Genomic DNA, 22,023 nt, shown 5'->3' with positions numbered 1-22,023 from the left:
AACAAAATGTTACCAGTTTAAAGCTTGGCCCAGAAACCTATCAGCTATTTCTACCACCAGGAATGTAGCGTGCATGTACGCACATATGCCTATGCATACAGCTGAAATCTGGAAAAAATATATAGATTTTTTTTTCATTTCTTGAACGCATATTTATAATTAAATTGGGATAAATATTTCGCATTATATTGGTGTTTTTGTGCTAGGATTTCCTTTATCCTTTTACTGAGTAAGTGGAGTGAAATGGATCTGAATGTGAAGCCACAAACCTTGGTTGAGACTTTTGACCAATCCAACTACAATTCTATCCCGGAGTATAGCTCTCATAACTTTGTTGACTTATCCTGTGTCAACATGCACAGCTGAGCCCAGCATTTGCGCGAAGAGACTGCAAACTCCTTTTTCGAAGGACCATGACAGACGGGAGATTGAGCTCTCTTGCAATTCTGCACATACAGAAGCACAAGGACGTAATTGATACTGACGGCATTATAACAGAGGTTGCCCGTCTGAAGGGTACACATCTCGACCTTTCCGTGTATCAACGTCCTTGATGCCGGAAACAGTCTGTATCTTTATACCGATAACACTAGAGATAAATGGGTAAAATAAACAACTAATTACTGAATTTTCCGTCGTCTTTATTTACTGCAAATTTCCTGCAGAAAACGCAGGAGATGGCATTTCCGAGACCCCAAATTTAAAAATTTTCTGCTGGGGGAGCATGCCCCCAGACTCCCCTCCAGACTCCCCCTGGTTTGGGGCGCCTTCGGCGCGCTAACTTTTCTGCCCCTGCGTGCGCCTTCAAAATCTCACGCTACGCTGCCAACTACCGGCATCTTATAGCTTATGTAATCAAAGCTCAAGAGATGGAAAAAGAGACTTGGTCTAGAAGGGGTTGGAGGGGGGGGGGTGTATTTTAAAAATTGTTACTGCCAAGGGGGGGGGGGGGGTACAATTTTCATATGTAATTATTTTGGGGGGTAAAGTTTTGATGCACCACACTTTTCTGATAAAGTGGCTGTTGATGTTGTTTAAAGTTATTTATAATTAAATCAGGTTCCATCGGCAGAAAGATGAATGACTGACCTTAAAACAAAATTCAAGCGAGGTTCAACTTGTTTTTGTTGTTGTAGTTTTTTCATTCAGTTTGAACTAACTTGTAATCACCAAAAATCACTGACAACTTTTATAAAGAAAACAACTTTGAGTTATAATAAATAACTAAACGACTTTGATACTTTGTCTGGATCAAACTATGATACTGAAAACTTTGAACCAACAGACATCACTCAAACACGGCTGTATCACTGTGTTACTTGTTGGGCTTGAGGCTTTTGCCTTTTGAAGTTCTGGAGGTTGACTTATCGACCTGACTAGTCCGGCCTCACCATTATTTAGCCCATTAGCTCATTTAGCCCATCTTCATGCTTTTTAGTATACCTTATTATACATAAGGTAACCTTTTTGCTTCAATATGACTCCACGATAATTCCATTTTGCGTCAGAATAGAATATTCCGTGTCAATGACGCAAAAACGCAATCTAACGCTGAAGGCCTTGGTGTAATACCTCTACCCAAACTTGATACAATAGACACCAAAAAAAGATCCGTAGGCTTTCTCTAAAACGATATTTTTGATTTATGTACCATTAAGTGATTTTCTGTCTTCTAGGAGTTTCTCATATTCTTCTTTTGTTAACAGTCCATCAAGGATATTTTCAGTGAGTTTTGGAAGAACAACAGCTAGGAATCCCTCTGTTTCTGGCTGCATAAACAAAAAAAATGTAATCAATTTTGTTATTATTAAGGTAACTCTAAACTGCTCACTTAGGTGGTTTTAAAATTCTAACCAGGTTAACAAAATTATTTATTTAAATGAAGTTATGACAATTGCAGTTATAATGAATTGCAATTTAAGTTAGAAATAAAATTCAAAAAATATATTAGATTTGTATTTCTGCAGTTCGACACATCATCTTCATTCTTTGTTTCATTTCTTTCACGGGTTAAAATCAACTTAACAAACTGGTCTGGGTCTTCATAGCTCAGTTGGCAGAGTGCTGCAGTGCTAAAGCAAGAGTCATGGGTTTGTATCTCATTGAAGCCCTGAATATTTGAACAGAACCTCTATTTCAGCCATCATTCATGAGCCATTGATATTTTTATTACCTACAGAACAACTTTTGGCTTACAATTTTCTATCATTCATTTTACTATAATTTATAACAAAATACAGGTGACAAACCTTTTCCAGCATAAGGTTTGGATTGGAGACCAGCTCCTCGTTTACTTCAACCAGCTTTCCTTTGACACAACTGCAGCAAATGTAAAGGGAAAACAGAATCATCCATTTTTTTATAAGAATGTTACTGTGTTAATATTTTATTGTACTTAATATTTTACTTTTGTGTGCTATTGCTTTTGAGCAAGGAGAATGACTGCAAGTACCCTGCAAGCAGAAGCTACATTTTTGCTGTGTGAGCTGTCATGCAAAAAGTAGCCTCTGCTGACAACCGTTCAAATCTGTCCAGAAATCTGGACGAATAAATTTAAAAAAACGCATTTTTTCCTGTTCTCAGCGAAAATGTAGCCTCTACTCGCAGGGTATGTAGACTGCAAGTGGTGCATGAAAAATTCTTTCTTGAAGAAAAAGAGTAGCAGTAGTTTTCTTTCCTTTAATACGTGTACATCAAAAAATCAATTGGCTTTTTGCATCCACTAAAAAGATATTCATCCCCACTTAGCATCAGAGACAAAATTTTCTAATATTACAATCAACTCAACAGGAGGCATATTTTACCTTCCACAATAATTAAAAATGAGGCTAATTGGTATCACGAAAAGATCGTTTTACTATTGATTAAAAATATTTCTAACTGTTAAACAACCTTACCTCCTCATAGACGTTCATCAAAATATATTGTCTGCATGTTCCTAGCACAGTTTCAGGATATAAACAGATTTTTTTTCCAGCAGATATTGATACACTTCAAAAAGTGGATGACATCTATCAAGCCATATTTTTTGTGTTTTCTTGCGTTTCATCCATTCAATTTTAGTCAGAAATTTAGTTATTTCCTCAACAGATAGCCCTATGGTTTCACTAATTAGGTTTCCTTGCCACTTTTTGCTAAATCTTTCTTTTCTTTGCTTTAAAACTCTTAGTTTGTATTGTACTGTCAGGCAGTGGCAAATTTGAAATAAATCCTAATTCAATTTTACCTGTAGAGCGTGTATTTGGCCCCAGTAGAACAAGTGACTTCACAAATTATTGATTCTGGCTGTAAATGCTGTGCTCCTTTTTTGCCTTTGCCTGAAACTTTGTTTTCAAGGCGATTTACCTTGGCGCTCACTTGATAATTCACATCAGTAATCCGCTCACATTTTAGTAATGGATGACTAGGAGCAAGGGTAATCACACATATCCTGCCAGGAAAGAGAATGATCTACATGAACCTACATTTTGTAAAGTATACAATTCGTACCAGCAGGGGTGGGGGAGGGGAGGTTAGGGGGTAAGGGGGTAGCTAGGAAAGGGGATCCTAGGGCACCCATGATCCCTATGATCCCCCATTCTGAGAGGCATCCCCAGCCTCGTACCCAGGCCAGTCCATGCTATCCGAGTTACCAGAGGAGGCTTGGAACCTAGTGTGAGTCCTCAGCAAATTTTCCCGACAAGCTTGACAGGTGACATCACATCCGAAATCGCCGAGGACAACTCGGAACGAGGATGAGGCATCCCTTTCCCTTTTTGCGAATATTATGCTAAAAAATTGAAAAACCATAGTCCATACTAAAATCCTAAGATTCATTGTCTTTAAATGACAACATCTAAGCCATCTTACATGCAAATTTTTGACAAAATCCATCGTCTAAAAGCACTTTGTTAAAATTTCTCTGTATCAAAGTATTTTTGGTTTCTATACAGTGTTGACAACATATTTAGTAAATATATAGCCAACATTTATATTTGGTCTTTCTTATAATATTTACATGACTTATTTATGCAGCCATTTTGTAAGGTTTGTCCCTACTCATGTAAACTGCTCATGTGAAAAAATAGCAGTATTACAGGGAGTAAAACAATGCATGCATGTCAACATAACAATCTGGTAAGTACCCTAGCTAGGTATGACATGGTGTGACCCACCCCCCCCCCCCCCCCATCCACCCCCAAACCAGGCTTTCAAAAATCCTTATCTGCTAGCTGTGTCCGTGACCATGTAGGTAGCTCAGGCATGGATCTAGGATAAATGCTGACTATTTTCCTAAACGAGCATCGAAGGCATAAGCTTCTAGCGGGGTCCGGGGGCATTCACCCACGTGAAATGTTATTCGATAATTTTTTACTCCCTGAAGTCACCTTTCCTGAGTTTCTGAGTCATTCAGTCAGGATATTGGCCAGAGATTTTACTTGGAAAGTTGTTTTCATAAAAAATTTATTTATCTAAGAAAACTCTGACCGCTTTACAAAAACACTGGAAACCAGTGTGGAACCACACCTGTAGCTAGGTCACTTTATCACTTGATGTTGACTTGCCCAGAATTAATTCAGTTTACCTGATGTCAGTATCAGGTGGATTATCAACAAATCAATAAAATGAGTCAAAACGTTACTTTACAATGCCTTACCATCTAAACTACTATTTGCATACTTTTATATAAGCTTACAGTACAGTCTACATACTAGGCTTTCAAATAACAGAGGCCCTCCTAGCCTGCCAGGGTAAATTCCGACAAGCGACATGACCCAAAAAGTAGCGACAGAGCGTAAAATGAAATGGCGAAAAGGGAAAGCCTCTCTTGGCCAAATTGCGAAAGTGACGACAGAGCCAAAAATAAGTGACAAAAAGAACAGTGGTTCGCCTAATAATTTATCACCAGTCTGAATGCCAAGAAGAAGTAATTTCCGTCAATTTTCCTTGCGCTTCAGAGAACGTCTCTTGTCAGTGAGCTTCAGTGGACACCTCCCGAGCGTGCGTCGTGTTACACTTCATTTTTATGCAACCCTGCACAATTCCTAGGAGACCTGAGAATGAGGTTGTCCGTCACATAGCTTAGGGACTGTGCAAAAATTATCAGGAGCGGGGGGCTGAAAAACTAGAGTTATCTAGCAAAAACTTAGACAGTACCCCCCCCCTCCAAAACAAAAAAAATTAGTTCTAACCCCCCTCTGTTATGTTAAAAATAACGTAGCACCCCCCTCCCACCACCCACCCAAGATTTAGACAAAGCATTTGCTAAGTACCGGGGTGCTTACCACATTGGCTCAAAATCTAAAACTTCTGAAGCCAGAAAGAGAAAAGAGCAGAGAAAAAATCAAAGAACAGGAAATTGAACGTTTCAAATAACAGACGAAAAAGAGCTTGCATTATATTTAGATCCTTGGGACAAGAACCTGTTGAACTTTGTTATGAGCCAGATATATATGGAATTCAGCAAATCGATTCAGTCAATGAAGAAACATTACTTTTATTCACATCAAAAACTGACAAAGCTTGTCTACCAGATCTGTTTGATTCCCATTGTTTTATGGGGGAAGCTGAAAAACAAGTTCATGATTTTTGCTTTACATAGGATCAGCTCAATTAATTAGAAGACGGGTTAAAATTGATCAGTTGTGAATTTGCTTTTCATTTTGATGGAATATTTTCAATAATCGTTTAACAGCTGTTCGTATTGATATTTGTTATAGTCTATCATAAGCTGTATTGAGTTTAATTTTATTTACATTTTGAATAAAACTTAAGGCCCTCCTGCGTCAAATGACTGATTTTACTTTGAGCCCCCCCTATCTTGGCAGCAATTTTATGTAATGCTCCCCCTCTAGTTTTTCAGCCCCCCCCTCCTGATAATTATTGCACAGTCCCTTACTTTTATGCTACATCTCCACGAACGAGGTGTTTGAGGACAAAGAATTTTCGTTCAATTTCCGACAGCAACTTGCAGCATTTATAAACACCGACACGAGACGTTTTAAAATTCCATCGAGCGGCATGGACCTCCCCACCCACCACCACCACCCCCCTGGCAGGGCCTCATAACAAGCAAACTAGAAAATTCAAAACCTACTAATTAGAACCCATAGACTGGAGTCATTTAAATTATGAATTTAATATACCCACAAAGCTATCGCTTTATAATACTTACTTGTTTGAATGCTGTAAAACACACTGATCTTCACTAAGGTTTCCCTTGATGTCTGCAATTGCATGAAAACAAGACACACATTAAATCACAACAAAAGAACGCCAAATCTTTTTCCAAATAACATATAGACGTTTAGGATTTCTTTATTAAGAGTAATGTAGCCTAACCTGTTTTATAGATACGAGTAAAATAGCGATCAACTACTGTTTTCCTAGGTTTCCTCTTGGTCAATTCATCCGCCATCTTATTTCCTTAGAGACCAAGCCTTCCAGCTTAGTAGCCAGGTCTAAACCAAAATGGAGTCAGTCAGGAGAAGTCGCCAGACGAATATCCTCGAAAAACCACTTAGCAAAGGAAGAAATGAGGTAATTGATTCAGTTGAAAGTTGGTATGGATCATTTGAAATGACTTAGTGCCTCAAACAGTGTGTCGATGGGTTTTGTTTTAGATCAATGTAAGCACTTTCGGTTTGCTGTTTTCTGAGATGATTCAGTATTGTCAGAACAGAGTTCACACGGTCCCAGAGCTTCAAACCAAGTGAGTTGCAAATGTAAAAGTAGTTATAAAAGCATTTACTCTCTTGAAATTGAAATAAGACTTTGTTGTGCCTTATTTTGTTCTAGTCAGGGACATGGGAGGTCAGGTGGGTGAGGGAAGAAAACGATGGAGGGGGTGGTGGTACAACTAAGTGAGGGGGGTCTTATTACTAATTTATCAAATGGGCGACATTTTTATAATTTTGTGTGTGTGTGTGTGTGTAAAAGGGAAAACTTCAAAAAACTTTTGGAAAAGTGTTGTAAGATCCAAATAAGGTAGAGGATGTTTATCCAGCAGATAAACCAGGTCTATTTGACTCCGCAGTGAAGACCATCTCCAATCTAATGCATCAGTCAATTCTGTGGGTTCTCAACCATTTTTATCATTTTGGCATCCAAACATGAACCTGTGATAATTGTGGCCTTGGTATTTCCATTTGACTGTAATCTCAAAATGCAGGAAATGGTATCTTAGAGGCACATATCTTAAAATTTTCCTGGGGGAGCATGCTCCCAGACCTCCTAGAGGCTCATACCTTCGGCAATTGTGGGACGTCCCTTTTTTTAGTTGACAGGGTTGGAATTTCTGTACAAGAGGCATAAAAACCTTTTAAGACATAGCAGGCTTGAATGAAGATATCCTCAAGACCAATTCTCCAGTCACACCAACCAAATGTGTTCAACTAGAATATGACAAACAGCCATAGAAAACTAGAACACAGGCTTTTTCATTAGAAATAAAAGTACAGTAAGCAGGGTACAAAGAAAATCACTTTTACAGCTTGCCATTCGGGCAAGCTGAAGCTAGCATTAACTAGCCCAGACGTCATTAATTAACTAGCCCCAAAAACATTTTGGCCAGCAGAATTGATTTCACAGTTCTTCTGCTGTTCAAATTCCTCGAAAAACATCACTTGCCCATTGGGCAAGTTAAAAACAGAATTCACTAGTAAGCCTGATAGCAAAATCCACTAGCCCCAGGCTAACGGACACTGCTTTCTTTGCACGCTGAGTAAGCAGCCTTTGAAAAGAAAACAAATTACAATTAAAAATCTTCTAAACATGTTATCCTTAGAGGTGAATGGGGATCAAGCGTTGATAAATAGAGGTGTTTGATTGAATAAGTAGAGAATATTTATAGGCCTATGTATGTATGTATGTATGTATGTATGTATGTATGTATGTATGTATGTATGTATGTATGTATGCAAGACTGACATGAAATCTTATCTTGTTAACAGGTTATCAGATCTTGGCCAGCAGGTTGGTTCCAGAGTGCTTGATGTCTTGGTATTACGAGAAAAAGGAATGAAGCGGGAAGTGAGAGTACTAAACATTCTCCTGTTTATCAAGTCAGTTTTTTGGAAGGTAAGATTCTTTGAAAAAATAGCCTGTTCACTTTCCTGAATTTTTTCGTCTACTGTACAATATTGATCTCTGTAGGGTTACATATAACCATGAAACTTTTTTTGTTGAATATCAGTGCTCACCATAGCTTCAGTATTATATCATTAGATTTACCCAAGGCTAAAAGTGAATCTCCCATTAATTTCCCATAAAATAATAATAATAAATAACTAAATTTATTTACTTCAAACAATAAACTTGTAAGCATTGCAAAGGAATTCACTTGGAATTATCCTGTGGGCATGGTGTGGACAGATGAGGTGCAAGTGGACGGTCGGACGACAGATAGTCAAGCACGTACCAATATTTTCACGGATGGATAGATATCCAAATTGTCTTAGCTATGGGGATCTGCTTATGGAGCTCCGCTAATTTAATGGTTGAGTAATTCTCGCTTCAGATCAAACAACTCATTATACCTCTTTGCCTTTTAAAAGTCCTGACACTTCCACCCTCAATGCTAGCATTTTTTCCAGGCCTTTCTTCTTATTCTATTTTTTTGTTTATTTACTTACTATAAAATTTTGTTTTTCCTTGCAGTCATTGTTTGGGAAAGAGGCTGATAAACTGGAACAAGCCAATGATGATGACAAAACTTGTATCCTATGTTTCATTAGGAGCGCAAACCTTCTGCGGTTTGCTTTGCCAGTTTAAACCTGTTGCTGTTTTGCTGTTCTTGTTGAAGTCACTGTTGCGTTGCTTAAGGTCCCTAATGAGGAATGAGCTGAGGAATAGCGTTAGACTCTCTTGTCCAACTTTTATCACCAGGTCATGTGGAGAACGTCAATGACTGATAATTTTATATTAATCCTCAGTATTGATGTTTGTAGTGTTGTACATCCTGGCAAGCCCTGGCAAAGATAACGAAAATATATTAAAAAGAGGCTACATAGACTTCTCCTGGGTTTACAAATCTTTTATGGTAACTACAAGTTCATCACAAAATTTGTCTGGGCATGTAAATTTTAATTTTAGAACCAATGTTAATTAATTTTGTTCATGTAATGATCACCGCATGTGATGGTTGTTAATAGTTCTTGACTGATCCTTTGTTCTACATACTGGTATTTTATTAATTTTATAACCCTCGCCTGCAACTTGAACTTCATGCTAACTTGAAACAAAATCAATTTCCACTGGATTTCCTTCATACATTTACTGTAATTTTACCCTCAGTAACCCAAACCCTCGATAACTCAAACCTCCCACTAACTTGAAATAATATTTTTGTTTCTCTTCAGATCCTTTTTATACAATAAATTTTATCCTCAAGCTTCATAACTCGAACCATGTTTTAAGTCGAAAAAATGTAGTAAACTGCAGTCTAAAACACTGAATTTCTCTCAAAACAACCGTATTGTTTCGCTACTTTTTTGTCAGTTCAATTCAAATACAATATTTGGCACTGTACTGATTAATCATGCTCAAAATATCAATATCTTATCTCTTGCTGCCCGTGTAGTGAAGGGTACATGATACTTGCATTCCTCCCCCTTCCTATTTCCTTACTTCTGGTTATTTGCTTCGAACTCCCAATAACTCAAACTGTTTTCAATTTCCCTTGAAGGTTCGAGTTATTGCGAGTCAACTGTATAAAAAAATTATTATTAGAGATTGAAGTAGTATCTTATGAATTAGTCCTTGACACATGTTGTAGATTATATTATTGAAAAAGAACCACTTGTCAACAAATTTATCTCAGTTCCTAAAGACAAAGGTTTGTATACATCAAACAAATTAACTGCATTCATGGTGTTACATAATATTATACTGTGGCTACTTAGACAATAAACATCACAAATATATAATTATATATTCAAGCTCATTTGACTTTCCCAGTTAGCTCTTAACAATGGCGACACTTATAATACAATGAATAGACTGAGATAACATAAAACATCAGTAAATAAGTAATCATGCTGAGACATTCAAATAATAAGAGGAATAGGAAAACTTCACAGCACACATTCACACTCACATCCAACCATTTTGATCAGCTCCCATGACCAAAGCTCCCTTTTTTTCTGCAAATATTATATTCTTATTCTACAATAATTTATTATAATATTGTTAATAATATTAAATAAATATAAAATGCTAATGAAACTGTTTTGAATTTAGTGCTTTATTGGAAAAAAAAAGCAGTGCTTGTCCCAATGTGTTTCCCCTCAAATGTATCATAAAAGGATATTATGTCTTCTTTACTGCATACATTCTAATTTTTATTGAACTTGCCATTTTCTCCCTGAAAAGGAAGTCTAAACTGTGCCTCATTTGTTGCTGGAATTGTGGAAGCCGTGTTACATGGATGCAACTTTGTAAGTATTAGAGTGAGTTACATATATCATGTTCCAGTTGTTTGAAAGCTGGATACCAATAAATTTTTATCGGATCCACCAAATAAATTATTATCATTGTTATTCATTGAAAATATTTACAGGAAGCTTGTTATAAGAACTTAAAGCAACATTATTTGGCATTCATATGTCTTTGTCTGTCATTCATAAAAAAAACAGCTACAAAATGACTACTACGTCGACCAATCAGAGCTCCCAACCAAATTACAGACAGATTTTATGTTGTCAGTATAGAATTTTGTTGCTGAGGCTCAAACATCCTCTCTAGCAAAACGTCCTGAGTAGCAAGGAGTAAGGAGAAACAGCTACTTCTGCAGGCTAAGCCTAATTTTGGAATCACTATGGGGTCTTTTGCTAAGTAACAAATTTGTTCTGTGACTTCAGGCACAATATTTTAATATTTTAAAAGTTGCACTATTAAATAAAGTTGGTGTCAATTTATTGCACTGAAATGTGTGAACTAAGTGATGTAAAGATGCAATATTATTATATGTCTATATTAGTTTTCTTGCAAAAGTATAGAGCTAATGTGATAACCAGTGCAAGAAAATCATGATGAAATCTCCATTAAATTGTGAAAAATCCCCTAATGCCAAGAAGCCTTTGAAGAACCTAAAATTGAAAAACAAAGTTTTAGGTGATAAATGATTATGATACAGTGGATGGTGTTGACGGACAACAATAAATTTTCCTTATTACTAATAATAATAATATTAATTTTTCTTTTTGGTTGTAGCCTGCAAAGGTCACAGCTCATTGGCACAAAGGAACAACTCTTATGATAAAGTTTGAAGAGTCAGTTATTATAAGAGATAAATCATTGGATGGAAGATAACAAGTTTCATTGTATACTGTGCAGGAATGTGGCAATCTTGTAAATAATTTGGACAAACACAATTTATACTAAGTGGAACAGAGATATAGTGACTTGTATTGTATGGTATGTGCATTTTAGGAAATCTATGCAGAACTCTCTCAAAATGCTTTATGTGACATAGTTGGCAGGCTTAGATAGAGAGGTTCAGAGATGTCATTATCATCATCGTCATCATCATTAAAAAATGTTCTTTTAAGAGATGTACAGCATTTGATTATTGTTAAAAGTTGCAGGGCAAAAACATGGGCCTAAAAATTACTTGCATTGGCCACCAATTAATCATTTTACTCAAGAAATTTATAATCCTTCTATACTAGAACCCCAGTAATGCAACGGTCTCCCATAAATGTTCATTTCCTCCGCCCCTTGCAGCGTTGCCACTTGCTCATGGGTTCTCTTACGACTCATTTTGCTTGCCATAAATGGAGAGCTTGCAAGAAGGCTATACAGACATTTGTGTTATGATAGTGGGAAAGTTTTTACACCCATACAAGCGTTTGTAAAATTACTAGCCTTTGAGGAGCAAAATCTTCACTCGCTCTGGACATATCATCTCTAACCCTGGTAAATTTTCTGGTCTTTATCAAAAGTTGAAAAGAAATGTGGAAGGGTCTATTGTATATTTCTGATGATCATCCCTGTCTGTTTGGAAGGGAATCCCCCTCCGGGCTAAAAGCAGTCTTAGGTTGTAAATGGTTGCTTTCTGCATCAACTGGGTTTACTACTTTAAGACACATGAACTCTGTTTTGAATTATAACTCACTATTCTGGAGAATCTGACTCTTAAAATTATAATGAGGTTAAAAACCTGGTAGCTGATAAATCTAGAATTGGTCATCATTTTTAAAATACTTTAGAAGCTAAAGCAAGGTGACACCTGTGAAAAAAAAATTTCATACCCTGCAGTCATTATAAGTGAATTTCAGTGTGAAATTGGGTGCACGTGAATTGCCTTTGCTACAAAGGGATTCTAGAAACTAGAACTGTTACTGCATCTTGACGATGGGATATTGGCTGGATAAGTTCAGCAAAAAAAAGTCTGCAACCAAGTTACAATGGAATAAAGTTTAATTGGAGTAACACTTATCTTCCTCATAAATCTTAATAATTGCAAATGTCTCCCTAGTTTGAAAAACTAGTGAACAAAAACTATACTGTACAAAATAATCTTATAACATTCTTAATTTATTACAAATATTTTAAAATTGCTGCAAAACCCACAAATGTGATATGGTTACTTTTTACTGGCACTCACAAACTTATAACACCAGAAATATTAAATTAATGAATGAGACAATCAGACATGGGAAAGCTAAACCACAAGCTGTGCAATGGTAATTGGTTTTGTTACTTGCTTGTGTGTCCTGATCTTTGCTGTAAAAAGTCGTAACAAAATAAACTGCACTCCTAAAATATTTCAGATGTTCACAGTCATCAGAAACGACAAATTTTTTTTACCACAGGCTCAAACATTTTATGATTTTTGCATGAAGTTTTATAAGAGAATGTGCAATAGCAGCAAGGTATAAGTAAAATCCTGACTTTTGGAAACCTCTTGGAGAAAAATTTATTGGTTTGAGTTACTGAGAGCTTTGAAAAGACAAAGGTTTGAATTACGAGCAGGAGGTTTGGGAAGTCAGGGTTGCATGGCATTTATTTTTTTTTTACATGTCAAGACCTCTTTGTCTTGACCTTTGGACAAACTAAAAACACCAGGTGTAATCTTTTGCTATGCTTGCCAAAGAATATAAGCTAAAACCTGACAAATGTAAGAAAAAGACAATATTATTTTCATTGTTCTTTTTCACTATGTTCATTAAGTCTAGGTAGCTACTACTTGGAGATGAAGAGTCATTGCCTCTCTTCCTTTAGTCATTCAAATTTGAGATTTTCACCTTAATAAACCAACCTTATCTGTGTTCAAACATTTAGCTGGTCAATTCGAAACAGAAAGGAGGGAAACATTTGCCAAGACAGCGTGCAAAGAAAGTCATGTCCGATAGCCTGGGGCTAGTGGATTTTGCTATCGGGCTAGTGATTTTTGTTCTTAACTTGCTGGACTGGCAAGTGCTGTTTTTTGGGGAAATTCAAATTACAGAAGCTTTGTAATCAATCCTGCTAATCAAAAAGGGTTTTGCATGCTGACTACAGCTTGCCCAAATAGCAGGCTGTAAAACTAACTTTCTTTACGCCCTGCAAGACATGCTAATCTGATATCATCTTTCCTGTATCCTTATTTTTGACTTCGTTTGTAAGATACATATGAGTGTAAAATGACATCTGTAAAATAAAAATACCAGCCTAGTGAGTTTGTGAAGTTCCAATTTTGGGTTTAACTGCTACATTAAGATATATACAAATTATGTGTAATGATTCAAACCTACTTAACATTAATGAAGTAACTTGAACAGCTTCCTATTTACAATATTATAAGATTTTCTTTTCTGTAATTTTATACTCTGGTCCAATTGTTTATTGTTTCTTTCTAATGTCTCTCAGCGAATTCCTCGATGCACTAATGAGCTACTTGTTGGATTAGGCTTTGTCTTCTTTTTAACAGGATCTGTAGCAAAACACTTCCAAAGTCTGAGTGTCTCATCTGCCGCAGCTGAAACAACTGTCTGTCCATCTGGGCTCATAGCCATGTGAAGGACGCGGCATGAGTGTCCAGTTAGCTCTGTTACTTTCACCATTGATGGATACTTCCAAACTGTCAGTTGGTTTTGTGCATAACCATGACTTGAGACTAGTTCTTTATATTCTTTTGACCACAAAATGGAACACACCTATGGGTGTCAAAAGAAGACTCATGATAAATGAGAAAGAAATAATTATAAAAGAAAAAAAGTATAAAAATGGAAGCAATTCATTGTTAAGTACAGTCAAACATGTACTGTATTATGCTGGGAATCCCCAACTGTTTGCTTGGTAGAAATTGACAGTTTACTATTCAGGTTAAAAAATAGCCTGCGAGCAAGCTCTCTGTGGCTGTGGCGGCGGGGAGGGAAAAAGAAAGGGGAGCTTGCAACTACATCTCTGGAATTTGAATATCTGCACCAAAAAAGTCAATGCGAAACGCTGATTGGCAGAGATGACATTAGTAATGACGTCATTACCCAAAGGCACATGTTTTTCAATATTTTTTTTTACGTTCACACTCATTTCCGCTTCACGCTGATTGGCAGAAATCTGACAGCTCAGTTGAGGGGGAGCCACAGGGGAATTGGAGGTGGAATGCAAATTCTAGAGATGTAGTTGTAAGCTCTCCTTCCTTTTCCCACCCTGCCGCCAGAGCGCCCCAGAGAGCTTGCTCGCAGGCTAGTTTAATGAGCCCAAAATGAGCAATGATGAGAAAGTGGAGGTGAGGAGAGGTACCAGCTAGCATGAGATGAATGCTTTTCTACATCTCAGGTAGTCAAAAAATATGTATATCAAAGCCATAAAAGGCCTTACACAAAAATTGTTTTTCATATACTGGATTGGTACTCCTTGAGATTTAGAGGCTATTCATATTATTTCACGGTGTAAGAAAATATCTTAATAAGACGTAGTAAAAGCTGAAAAATTTCGAGCCATCAACGTCAAATTTAACTCAAATGTTTAGTAGTATGTATCTTTACCTGTGAATGAGTGTCAATACTGTTAAGGCAATTCCCTGCACCAACATTCCAGAACCTTATGTGACGATCAGCCGTTCCACCACCACTAGCTAGTACGTTTCGTTGAAATGGACACCAGTCAAGAGCCTAGTGTAAAAGGAAGACACCACATTAATTTGAAAGGATGAATGTTTGTCTGGCCAAGAATGGAACTTGGGCCCTCAGCTCTAAAGTTTGGTACCCCGGGGTGCAAAGAAAGTCATTTTTACAGCTTGCCATTTGGGCAAGCTGAAGCTAGCATTTACTGGCCCAAACATCATTTCAACTAGCCCCTAAAATTTTTTGATGAGCAGAAATGATTTCACAGTTCTTCTGTAAGTTGAATTCTTCAAAATACTTCACTTGTCCTTTGGGCAAGTTAAGAACAGAATTCGCTAGCCCCGGGCTATCGGACACTACTTGCTTTGCACGCTGTACCCAACCAATTGAGCTAACCAGTCACCAACATCCACAACAAAATTCTCCAGAGTGATAGATCTTCATACAATTTCTTAAGGATATTGTTGAGAGAATTTGATGAAAAATCAAAACATTTTCCTTTTTTATTGGTGATCATTTCATTTATTAAGTTCTCACAACCTTTTTCTCTTGATGTTGGTCACTCTTGGGGCCTAAAGCTAAGGGTAAACAGGTGCTTACTGAGTGGCAGTTCCAGAAGGTCAAGTCATCTCTGTAAAATAAAATAACTTTACTGTACTTGAAAAGGGTTTGCACAGGTTACCCACCTTGACAGCAGCCTGGTGTTGGTTAAATGTATACAGAGGTGTATTACTGTTGCTGATTGTGTTCACAGTGGCATCCCAGATCAGTAGCAGGTTGTCATTACCACCACTAGCAAGGTACTTCCCGTCAGGAGACCACTTCAGACCACACACTTCTTGGGAATGTCTGGCAAGAGTAGCGACGTGATGGTTTGCTACACGAACATCGTGATGATGAATAGCTCCACTTCTGCTGCCACTAAAAACAAATTGATAGGAAAATTTTGTTGGCTTTCATTGCTAATGATTTAGGCTACGTTAACAAGGACTGGACAAATTTTCAACAAGCTGAGCAGTTAGTCTGCATTGCAGATGAAATTTAAAACCTCTCCCTGGTTAAGCCCATCTGTAATACAACACTGAAATCCTATGTTCTGGGTCCCTGCCTGTGTACCAGAAGGTTAGTACAGGCCAAGACTGGCATGTTAAAAAAACCATTGTTGATTTCCAGTCAGATTAGAGGGAAATTTGAAATGTACTTCCAGTAATTTGTTGCATCTGTTAGGGTCCAGAACAGAGATCTAGGCACTAGTGTTTTGTTGTTGTTACCAGATGGAGTTAGATTATATCTGCAATGCAGACATTTTGTTCTCATGGAACCATACTTTATACCATGTTCACACGTAACTGACAATTCAGTTTGAATATTATTTTTCCTCAGTTGTTTTAAAATTATTGGGAGATTCAAGAAAATCATTAGTCCAAAAACCTGTCTGTGATGTGATTTTACTGCACTACCTGTGAGAGTGACCATGCATGGAATGATCAATCTGTGTGACATCAAATGAAAACACTATTTTAATGGTATTTCTCTTTCCTAAGTGTCTAAATAATGTCAACTTGTAAAAAAGCATAAATTTTTTTTGTCAAACTGCAATAGAATGTTCCAACATTCAACAATCCTCTCAAACCTCTAAAATAATAAATTTAACAAATTCCAGCAATCATACCTTGAGAGTATGAAAGAATTCCAAGAGAGGCATCCAACACGGGCAGAATGACCAGTCATGCTTCTTAATTTTTTCTGCGCCTCCACATCCCACAGCTGTCAATTTCAACAAGGATTTAGTATACCAGTAGCCAGCATAGCTGGTGGAATTCTTGTGCTGGGGGTACTAATTTTGCGCCACCACCCGACTTGTACACCCACCCTTCTTGCAGCTCTGGCTCATCCCTTTCATGGGAACATGAACACATAATTGACCAGCTCGACCAACATCAGTGGCTTCATAGCTTAGTTGGTTATAACATCGCACCAGTATCGCGAGGTCATGGGTTCAAATCCTGTTGAAGTCCTGAATTTTTTCAGGCTTCTTAATGTGCAATTGCATAAACTGCATTCACAACTTCAAGGATCATTCTTCATTTCATTTTAAAATTTTTAACCTCATAAGGATGTCCTTTGCTTAGCACTACTTTCCAGTATTTTTGTGCATAAAAATTTGGAATTTCTGGATTTCATTATTATTTTGGCACATACACAGGTTGCCGTTCATTAGAAACTAAAAGACTCCTTAACCTTTCCCAAACCTCTGGGCAATTTTTCACAGACTTTGGATTAGGTGACTAATAGAGCGGTTTTCACTTGACTGTCGAATTGGGATTGGTTTTGGTTTTGGTTTTGGTTTTACTACGTCCTTTGGTTGGCTAGTGTAGTTACTTTGGTTTTGGTTTTACGACAGTCAAGTGAAAACCGCTCTACTACGCCCTTTGGTTGGCTAGTGTATTTACTTTGGTTTTGGTTTTACGACAGTCAAGTGAAAACCGCTCTATTAAACAAAAATGCTTTGTTACACTTACTTAGTTCTTTCTGCAGACCACCAATATTTCTGTCTCCATTTTAAAATCCTTTAACCTTTCAGCAGATTTGCGTGTAATGAAAATAGAATTCCCTGACTTTTCACTGACTTTGACACTATCAAAGATATTCCCTGACCTTAAAAAATTATTGTTTTTCCAAATGGTCTGGTATTGTTTTCCCTTGATTTTTCCCTGACTGCGGCAAACTTGATCCATGATTTAAATGTTAAGAAATAATTATTATAAAGACACCAACCTGGACCACCCCATCACTGTCTCCTAAGGCAATGTAATTCCCTTCTTTGATCCAAGCTACAGAGCCAATATAACATTCAGGTGTCACAGTTTGACAAAGCTGGACTATGTCACCTGACACAGCGTTCCAGAGATACACAAAGCCACCCAGTGCTACCGCAAGGTGATTGTTACAGCTCCAGTCCAATAGGTTTAAATCTGAAAGTATTGAAATGAGCGAAATGAGTCAGCAAGTTCATGCCCCAACAGAAACAGATACCTCCTCAAGAACTTTATGATAAAGTAACACAATCTCCCAAGTCATAAATTAAGCAATCACATTTAAATGATAAAATAACGCTGTTTTTACATGTATATCTCATAGCAACTGTATTTCTGCTTTTTTTGCCACATATTGTAATCTAATCTATTCAATCACAATAAACCTGAATAAACTTTAGAACATGTGAGCAATCAGTAAAAAGTGAACAGCACTTAATCTTTATTTTGACCAAGTTTAGAAGGAGAGGAACAAAAATAAAAATAAGCAATGACAGCAACAATACAAATGTTTGATGTAAGCGAGTTGTCTCTGTGGGTAAATCAATCACAATTCTCTTCAGCAGTATAAAGTTGGGTGTACTTCGAAAATTGTGACAGCGCATGCATTTTGGGGCTAACAAAAAGCAGAACAAAAAACTATGCTAGTAAAGAGACAAGTAGCCTGCGAAAACAGCCGTTTCTCCTCGCTCGTCGCCGGTGGGGACGTTTCGCGAGGAGGAACGATGACAGAACTCAACTTACAATAATCGTCAATGAGATCAGGTGCATCTAGGATCCTTTCAGGGATCTGTGGAATATGTCTGGCATTTTTCTTCGTCGATGTTGCTGGAGTCTTGTTTTGGCTGTACAGGACTCGAAGATCATTCAAATGGCCTAAAATACAAATCGACCCGTTTTATGATTAGTGATAGTCTAATCGACAAGTAATTGATACATTAGAACACTTTTGAAATTTAAAAGTTCATCGGATCGGTGATATGGTTGTGAAATTCTTGTTAAACCGAACAATAAGCAAGTCTTGTTAGTTTACAATAGGATCCGCGAGCTTGCATATGCATAAACCCTCGATCGCTTACTATAAACTGAATTTTAAATATTCTCATTTAAAGGTACCTTCTCTTGGTGTTGGAGCTTTATTCTTGAAAGCAAGAATCCTGGTATTCGCTTCGTTTCCACCCAGGTTTTCAGCCATGTTCTTCTTGAACTCGACTTTCGAAGGACTTTCGCACTCGTTTTCTTCGTTCTCGCGATCAGCTGAAACCATTTTATAATAGTTCGCTTCAAAGTTCATAGCACTTCGGTTAGGAATGAATCTGTCTTCAGATGGGGTCTTGGCTTTTCCTGGCGTCTTCTTCAATGATTTCGGCGTCTTTGACGGAGTCTTGCTTGAATTTAGCCTGAAGGAGTTGCGAAGCGGCGTGGATGGAGCTGAACTAGAACGCCGACGCTCAGTCGATTTTTTCTGCCATCGGGGTGCTGGTCCTCGACTCATAGGGGCATCGAGTCTCAGGAGATTATTCACTTCAGTTTCAAAGCTGAAATGTGACATCTTCTCTCAAAAACATGAATTAAAATTGCCTCATAAATAGCTATCTCGTGCGATTCTCGCTTTTTCCCAGACGCGTGCGGATCGTGCAGATTGAAAGGACGCGCTGTTTTCCCCGTACTTGCCTTTGATTGGTCAACTGTAATAACAAGAGCTGTGATTGGCTATCACCTTGACATTCACAAACAGCTGATCGCTCAGACATTGTCATGACAACGACTTACTCGTTATCAGTCTCCTTTCACACAAATCATTCAGATTGTTCATTCAAAAATGGCGCTGTGGCATTTGAGAATGATTTTGATATTTTGTTTGGGAGGAAGTGTAATTGAATGCACCGATTTTCACTCTATAACTGTCAAGGATCTAGAAGGAAATGTCGTTCCAATGAGTGTCTTCAAAGGAAAGGTTTGCTTCTTTTTCTTGTTCGTGACTTCATTCATTGCGTTGCGTGACAGATGAATAAGCTTATTGTGCATTTCAACAAATATTTTTAAACAAAGGGCAATGTAACAAAAAAATGAAACCAAAGGCAGTTTTCTTACCTTAACATGTACCATATAATCGAACTGTGAACAGGGATGGAATTGCATATCATTACACATTCTAAAACATGTACGACGAGTCGCCCGCGAGTCTGCTCTTAGCGCCAATGCCTCACATTTCACTGCTGCCACGTTGTAATCAAAACTATGTACTCGGTTTTTCCTCCTAGCGGCTAACTTTGATTAAATCCTGATGGCATCGCGCTGCTGGGTTTTCAGTTTGAAATAATAAACTTTTATAATGGCCATATCTTGGTAAAATATGAAAAAAAATCCGGTAAACAAAGGTTGACTGTGTTCATCATGAATAATTCATGGTTCAACACCCCTCCCCGCCCCCCCACCCCCCAGACATACCCCCCAAGATTTGCAATTTTTTTTCTTACTTGGCAGTCTATTCCCTACCCCCAGGGTCCTCACCAGACCACCTCAAACAATACCCCCTAGGCCAAAGGAGGCTGGACTTGTCCCGAGGGTTGGCTGAAGGGGTGGGGGATGGTAGCAGGTCAACTTGAATAATGCATCATGCATTTGGTTGTAAGTCCAAGGCAATAAAAGATGTAATGAATATTATCAGCCCATGATGAGAAGCAATATTGTAATTTTCCACCCATTTTTCAAGGTCACCTCTTTGTGTTTGATTCTCCGTAACTTTGATAGTAGTGCACATACGGAAAAGCCACAGTGAAACAACATTTCTAATATTGAACTTGATTTTAGAGTATGTTTCGTTGACATTGCCACTTTCATAGCAACAGAATAACAATTACATGAAATCTACTAAGTGGGAATTTTCTCAAATTCTAGCAGTAATCTTTTAAAACCCTGTAGTGTGCTAATAGTTTAGATCGGACTGTTGTCTCGATATTGGCAAGATTTGAAAAAAATCTATGAGAGCGTTTTCCACTCCAAAAAATAACAAGGTTGCCTCCCTCTCCTATATATGAAAAAATATTGTCCCAAAAACTGTTGCCTGTCATCCAGAAAGTTTACATTCTTGTTATTTCATACTGTCAGGTCCTGTTGATTGTGAATGTTGCAAGTGAGTGTGGCTACACAGACCAGCATTACAAGGAGCTTGTGGAACTCCAATCAAAACTTTATGATCAAGACTTCAGTGTTGTGGCATTTCCTTGTAACCAGTTTGGAAATCAGGAGCCTTTGAGAAACAGTGGCATTGCCCGATTTGTTAAAAACAAGTACAATGTGAATTTTCCTGTCTTGGCAAAGATTAAAGTAACTGGTAAAGAGGCCCATCCTTTGTACAGGTATCTTTATAGCAGTGCGAGAGTAGCGCCTCCGTGGAACTTTGGCAAGTATCTTGTCAGCAGAGCTGGACGGGTAATTCAGTTTTGGAACCAGCGAACATCTCCAATGAGCCTTTATGAATTTATTAAGAATCATATCAACATGGCCATTGCTGATAATTATGAGGTCTACAGCATTTATAAGGACCTTTAATGAGGACTTTCTGGGTTTTGGCTTATTAGAGACCTTTTTATAAAATATTTGTAAGACAAGTATGGCTATAAGAATTGGATTTTCTCTATACCTGTTAAGTGTGCATGCTTGAAACAGAGTCATTTTGGCAGGAAAACGTGGTAGCCATCATCCTTCTAATACAACTTTTTTTTACGAGTTTTCTTTGTTTTCGTAGTGACGGAAACAAGTTAATAAATGTTAGAGGTTTTATCATTTTGCGATTAGGAGATGGCTTAATCTTCTGCAATAAAAGTAACCGTGTTAACTTTTGTGGTAGAAAAAATTTTTAGTTTTCCAAGGTGTCTAGTTTTTTTATAATAATTATAAAAAAACTAGACACCTTGGAAAACTAAAATTTTTTTTTTACGGTCTTTTTACATATAATTATTATATGTAAAAAGACCGTAAGTCAATTAATCTCTTCCTGATCGCAGTCATCCTTAAGTCCTCAAATCTAAAGGTCTCTATTCATATTAAACAAGTAGAGAACAGTCCAAAAAGGTGTTGTATGCATGGGAACTTTGAGCAAATGTTTGAGCTTTACAAAAACATACCTTAATGAGAAAACTAAAGATTTTATAATCACAACCAAGGTTAATACA

At 37.4% G+C, this 22,023-nt stretch overlaps 4 protein-coding genes across 4 annotated transcripts; 2 read left to right on the top strand and 2 right to left on the bottom strand.

Moving 5' to 3' along the window:
- Positions 1-1,028: 1,028 nt before the first annotated feature.
- Positions 1,029-6,428, bottom strand: LOC140921154 (protein Abitram-like). The gene is made up of 5 exons (XM_073371123.1): positions 6,322-6,428; positions 6,155-6,206; positions 3,227-3,430; positions 2,250-2,319; positions 1,029-1,769 (listed from the first exon to the last, which is right to left on the bottom strand). Exons 1-5 carry the CDS (start codon positions 6,395-6,397, stop codon positions 1,644-1,646), a joined length of 528 nt encoding a protein of 175 aa, XP_073227224.1. The 5' UTR covers positions 6,398-6,428; the 3' UTR covers positions 1,029-1,643.
- Positions 6,416-11,433, top strand: LOC140921153 (trafficking protein particle complex subunit 5-like). Its single transcript, XM_073371122.1, has 7 exons — positions 6,416-6,519; positions 6,603-6,691; positions 7,932-8,058; positions 8,638-8,695; positions 9,755-9,814; positions 10,351-10,415; positions 11,191-11,433. The coding sequence occupies exons 1-7, from the start codon at positions 6,451-6,453 to the stop codon at positions 11,287-11,289; spliced, it is 567 nt and encodes a 188-aa protein (XP_073227223.1). The 5' UTR covers positions 6,416-6,450; the 3' UTR covers positions 11,290-11,433.
- A 979-nt stretch (positions 11,434-12,412) lies between these two features.
- Positions 12,413-19,472, bottom strand: LOC140921654 (cell division cycle protein 20 homolog). Its single transcript, XM_073371660.1, has 7 exons — positions 18,962-19,472; positions 18,590-18,721; positions 17,808-18,004; positions 16,702-16,796; positions 15,716-15,950; positions 14,952-15,077; positions 12,413-14,117 (listed from the first exon to the last, which is right to left on the bottom strand). The coding sequence occupies exons 1-7, from the start codon at positions 19,395-19,397 to the stop codon at positions 13,827-13,829; spliced, it is 1,512 nt and encodes a 503-aa protein (XP_073227761.1). The 5' UTR covers positions 19,398-19,472; the 3' UTR covers positions 12,413-13,826.
- A 172-nt stretch (positions 19,473-19,644) lies between these two features.
- Positions 19,645-21,496, top strand: LOC140921531 (uncharacterized). Its single transcript, XM_073371535.1, has 2 exons — positions 19,645-19,802; positions 20,957-21,496. The coding sequence occupies exons 1-2, from the start codon at positions 19,668-19,670 to the stop codon at positions 21,398-21,400; spliced, it is 579 nt and encodes a 192-aa protein (XP_073227636.1). The 5' UTR covers positions 19,645-19,667; the 3' UTR covers positions 21,401-21,496.
- Positions 21,497-22,023: the final 527 nt, after the last annotated feature.

The sequence above is a fragment of the Porites lutea genome, chromosome 12, assembly GCF_958299795.1.
Source record: "Porites lutea chromosome 12, jaPorLute2.1, whole genome shotgun sequence".
NCBI classification, from domain to species: domain Eukaryota; kingdom Metazoa; phylum Cnidaria; class Anthozoa; order Scleractinia; family Poritidae; genus Porites; species Porites lutea.
The sequence above is the reverse complement of the archived record's forward strand: the minus strand, read 5'-3'. Positions and strand labels throughout refer to the sequence as shown.

What these genes read in the sequence shown, in the direction of transcription:
- LOC140921153 (XM_073371122.1), top strand. Translation starts at nt 6,451, where the DNA reads ATGGAGTCAGTCAGGAGAAGTCGCCAGACGAATATCCTCGAAAAACCA. An exon ending in TTAGCAAAGGAAGAAATGAG is followed by an intron (nt 6,520 to 6,602) that starts GTAATTGATTCA and finishes GTTTTGTTTTAG; the next exon opens with ATCAATGTAAGCACTTTCGG. An exon ending in TGTTACATGGATGCAACTTT is followed by an intron (nt 10,416 to 11,190) that starts GTAAGTATTAGA and finishes TTTTGGTTGTAG; the next exon opens with CCTGCAAAGGTCACAGCTCA.
- LOC140921654 (XM_073371660.1), bottom strand. Translation starts at nt 19,397, where the DNA reads ATGTCACATTTCAGCTTTGAAACTGAAGTGAATAATCTCCTGAGACTC. An exon ending in AGCTCCAACACCAAGAGAAG is followed by an intron (nt 18,722 to 18,961) that starts GTACCTTTAAAT and finishes TTTGTATTTTAG; the next exon opens with GCCATTTGAATGATCTTCGA. An exon ending in AATTCTTTCATACTCTCAAG is followed by an intron (nt 15,951 to 16,701) that starts GTATGATTGCTG and finishes ATTTGTTTTTAG; the next exon opens with TGGCAGCAGAAGTGGAGCTA.
- LOC140921154 (XM_073371123.1), bottom strand. Translation starts at nt 6,397, where the DNA reads ATGGCGGATGAATTGACCAAGAGGAAACCTAGGAAAACAGTAGTTGAT. An exon ending in TACTCGTATCTATAAAACAG is followed by an intron (nt 6,207 to 6,321) that starts GTTAGGCTACAT and finishes ATGCAATTGCAG; the next exon opens with ACATCAAGGGAAACCTTAGT. An exon ending in GCCAAATACACGCTCTACAG is followed by an intron (nt 2,320 to 3,226) that starts GTAAAATTGAAT and finishes CATTTGCTGCAG; the next exon opens with TTGTGTCAAAGGAAAGCTGG.
- LOC140921531 (XM_073371535.1), top strand. Translation starts at nt 19,668, where the DNA reads ATGGCGCTGTGGCATTTGAGAATGATTTTGATATTTTGTTTGGGAGGA. An exon ending in TGAGTGTCTTCAAAGGAAAG is followed by an intron (nt 19,803 to 20,956) that starts GTTTGCTTCTTT and finishes TCATACTGTCAG; the next exon opens with GTCCTGTTGATTGTGAATGT.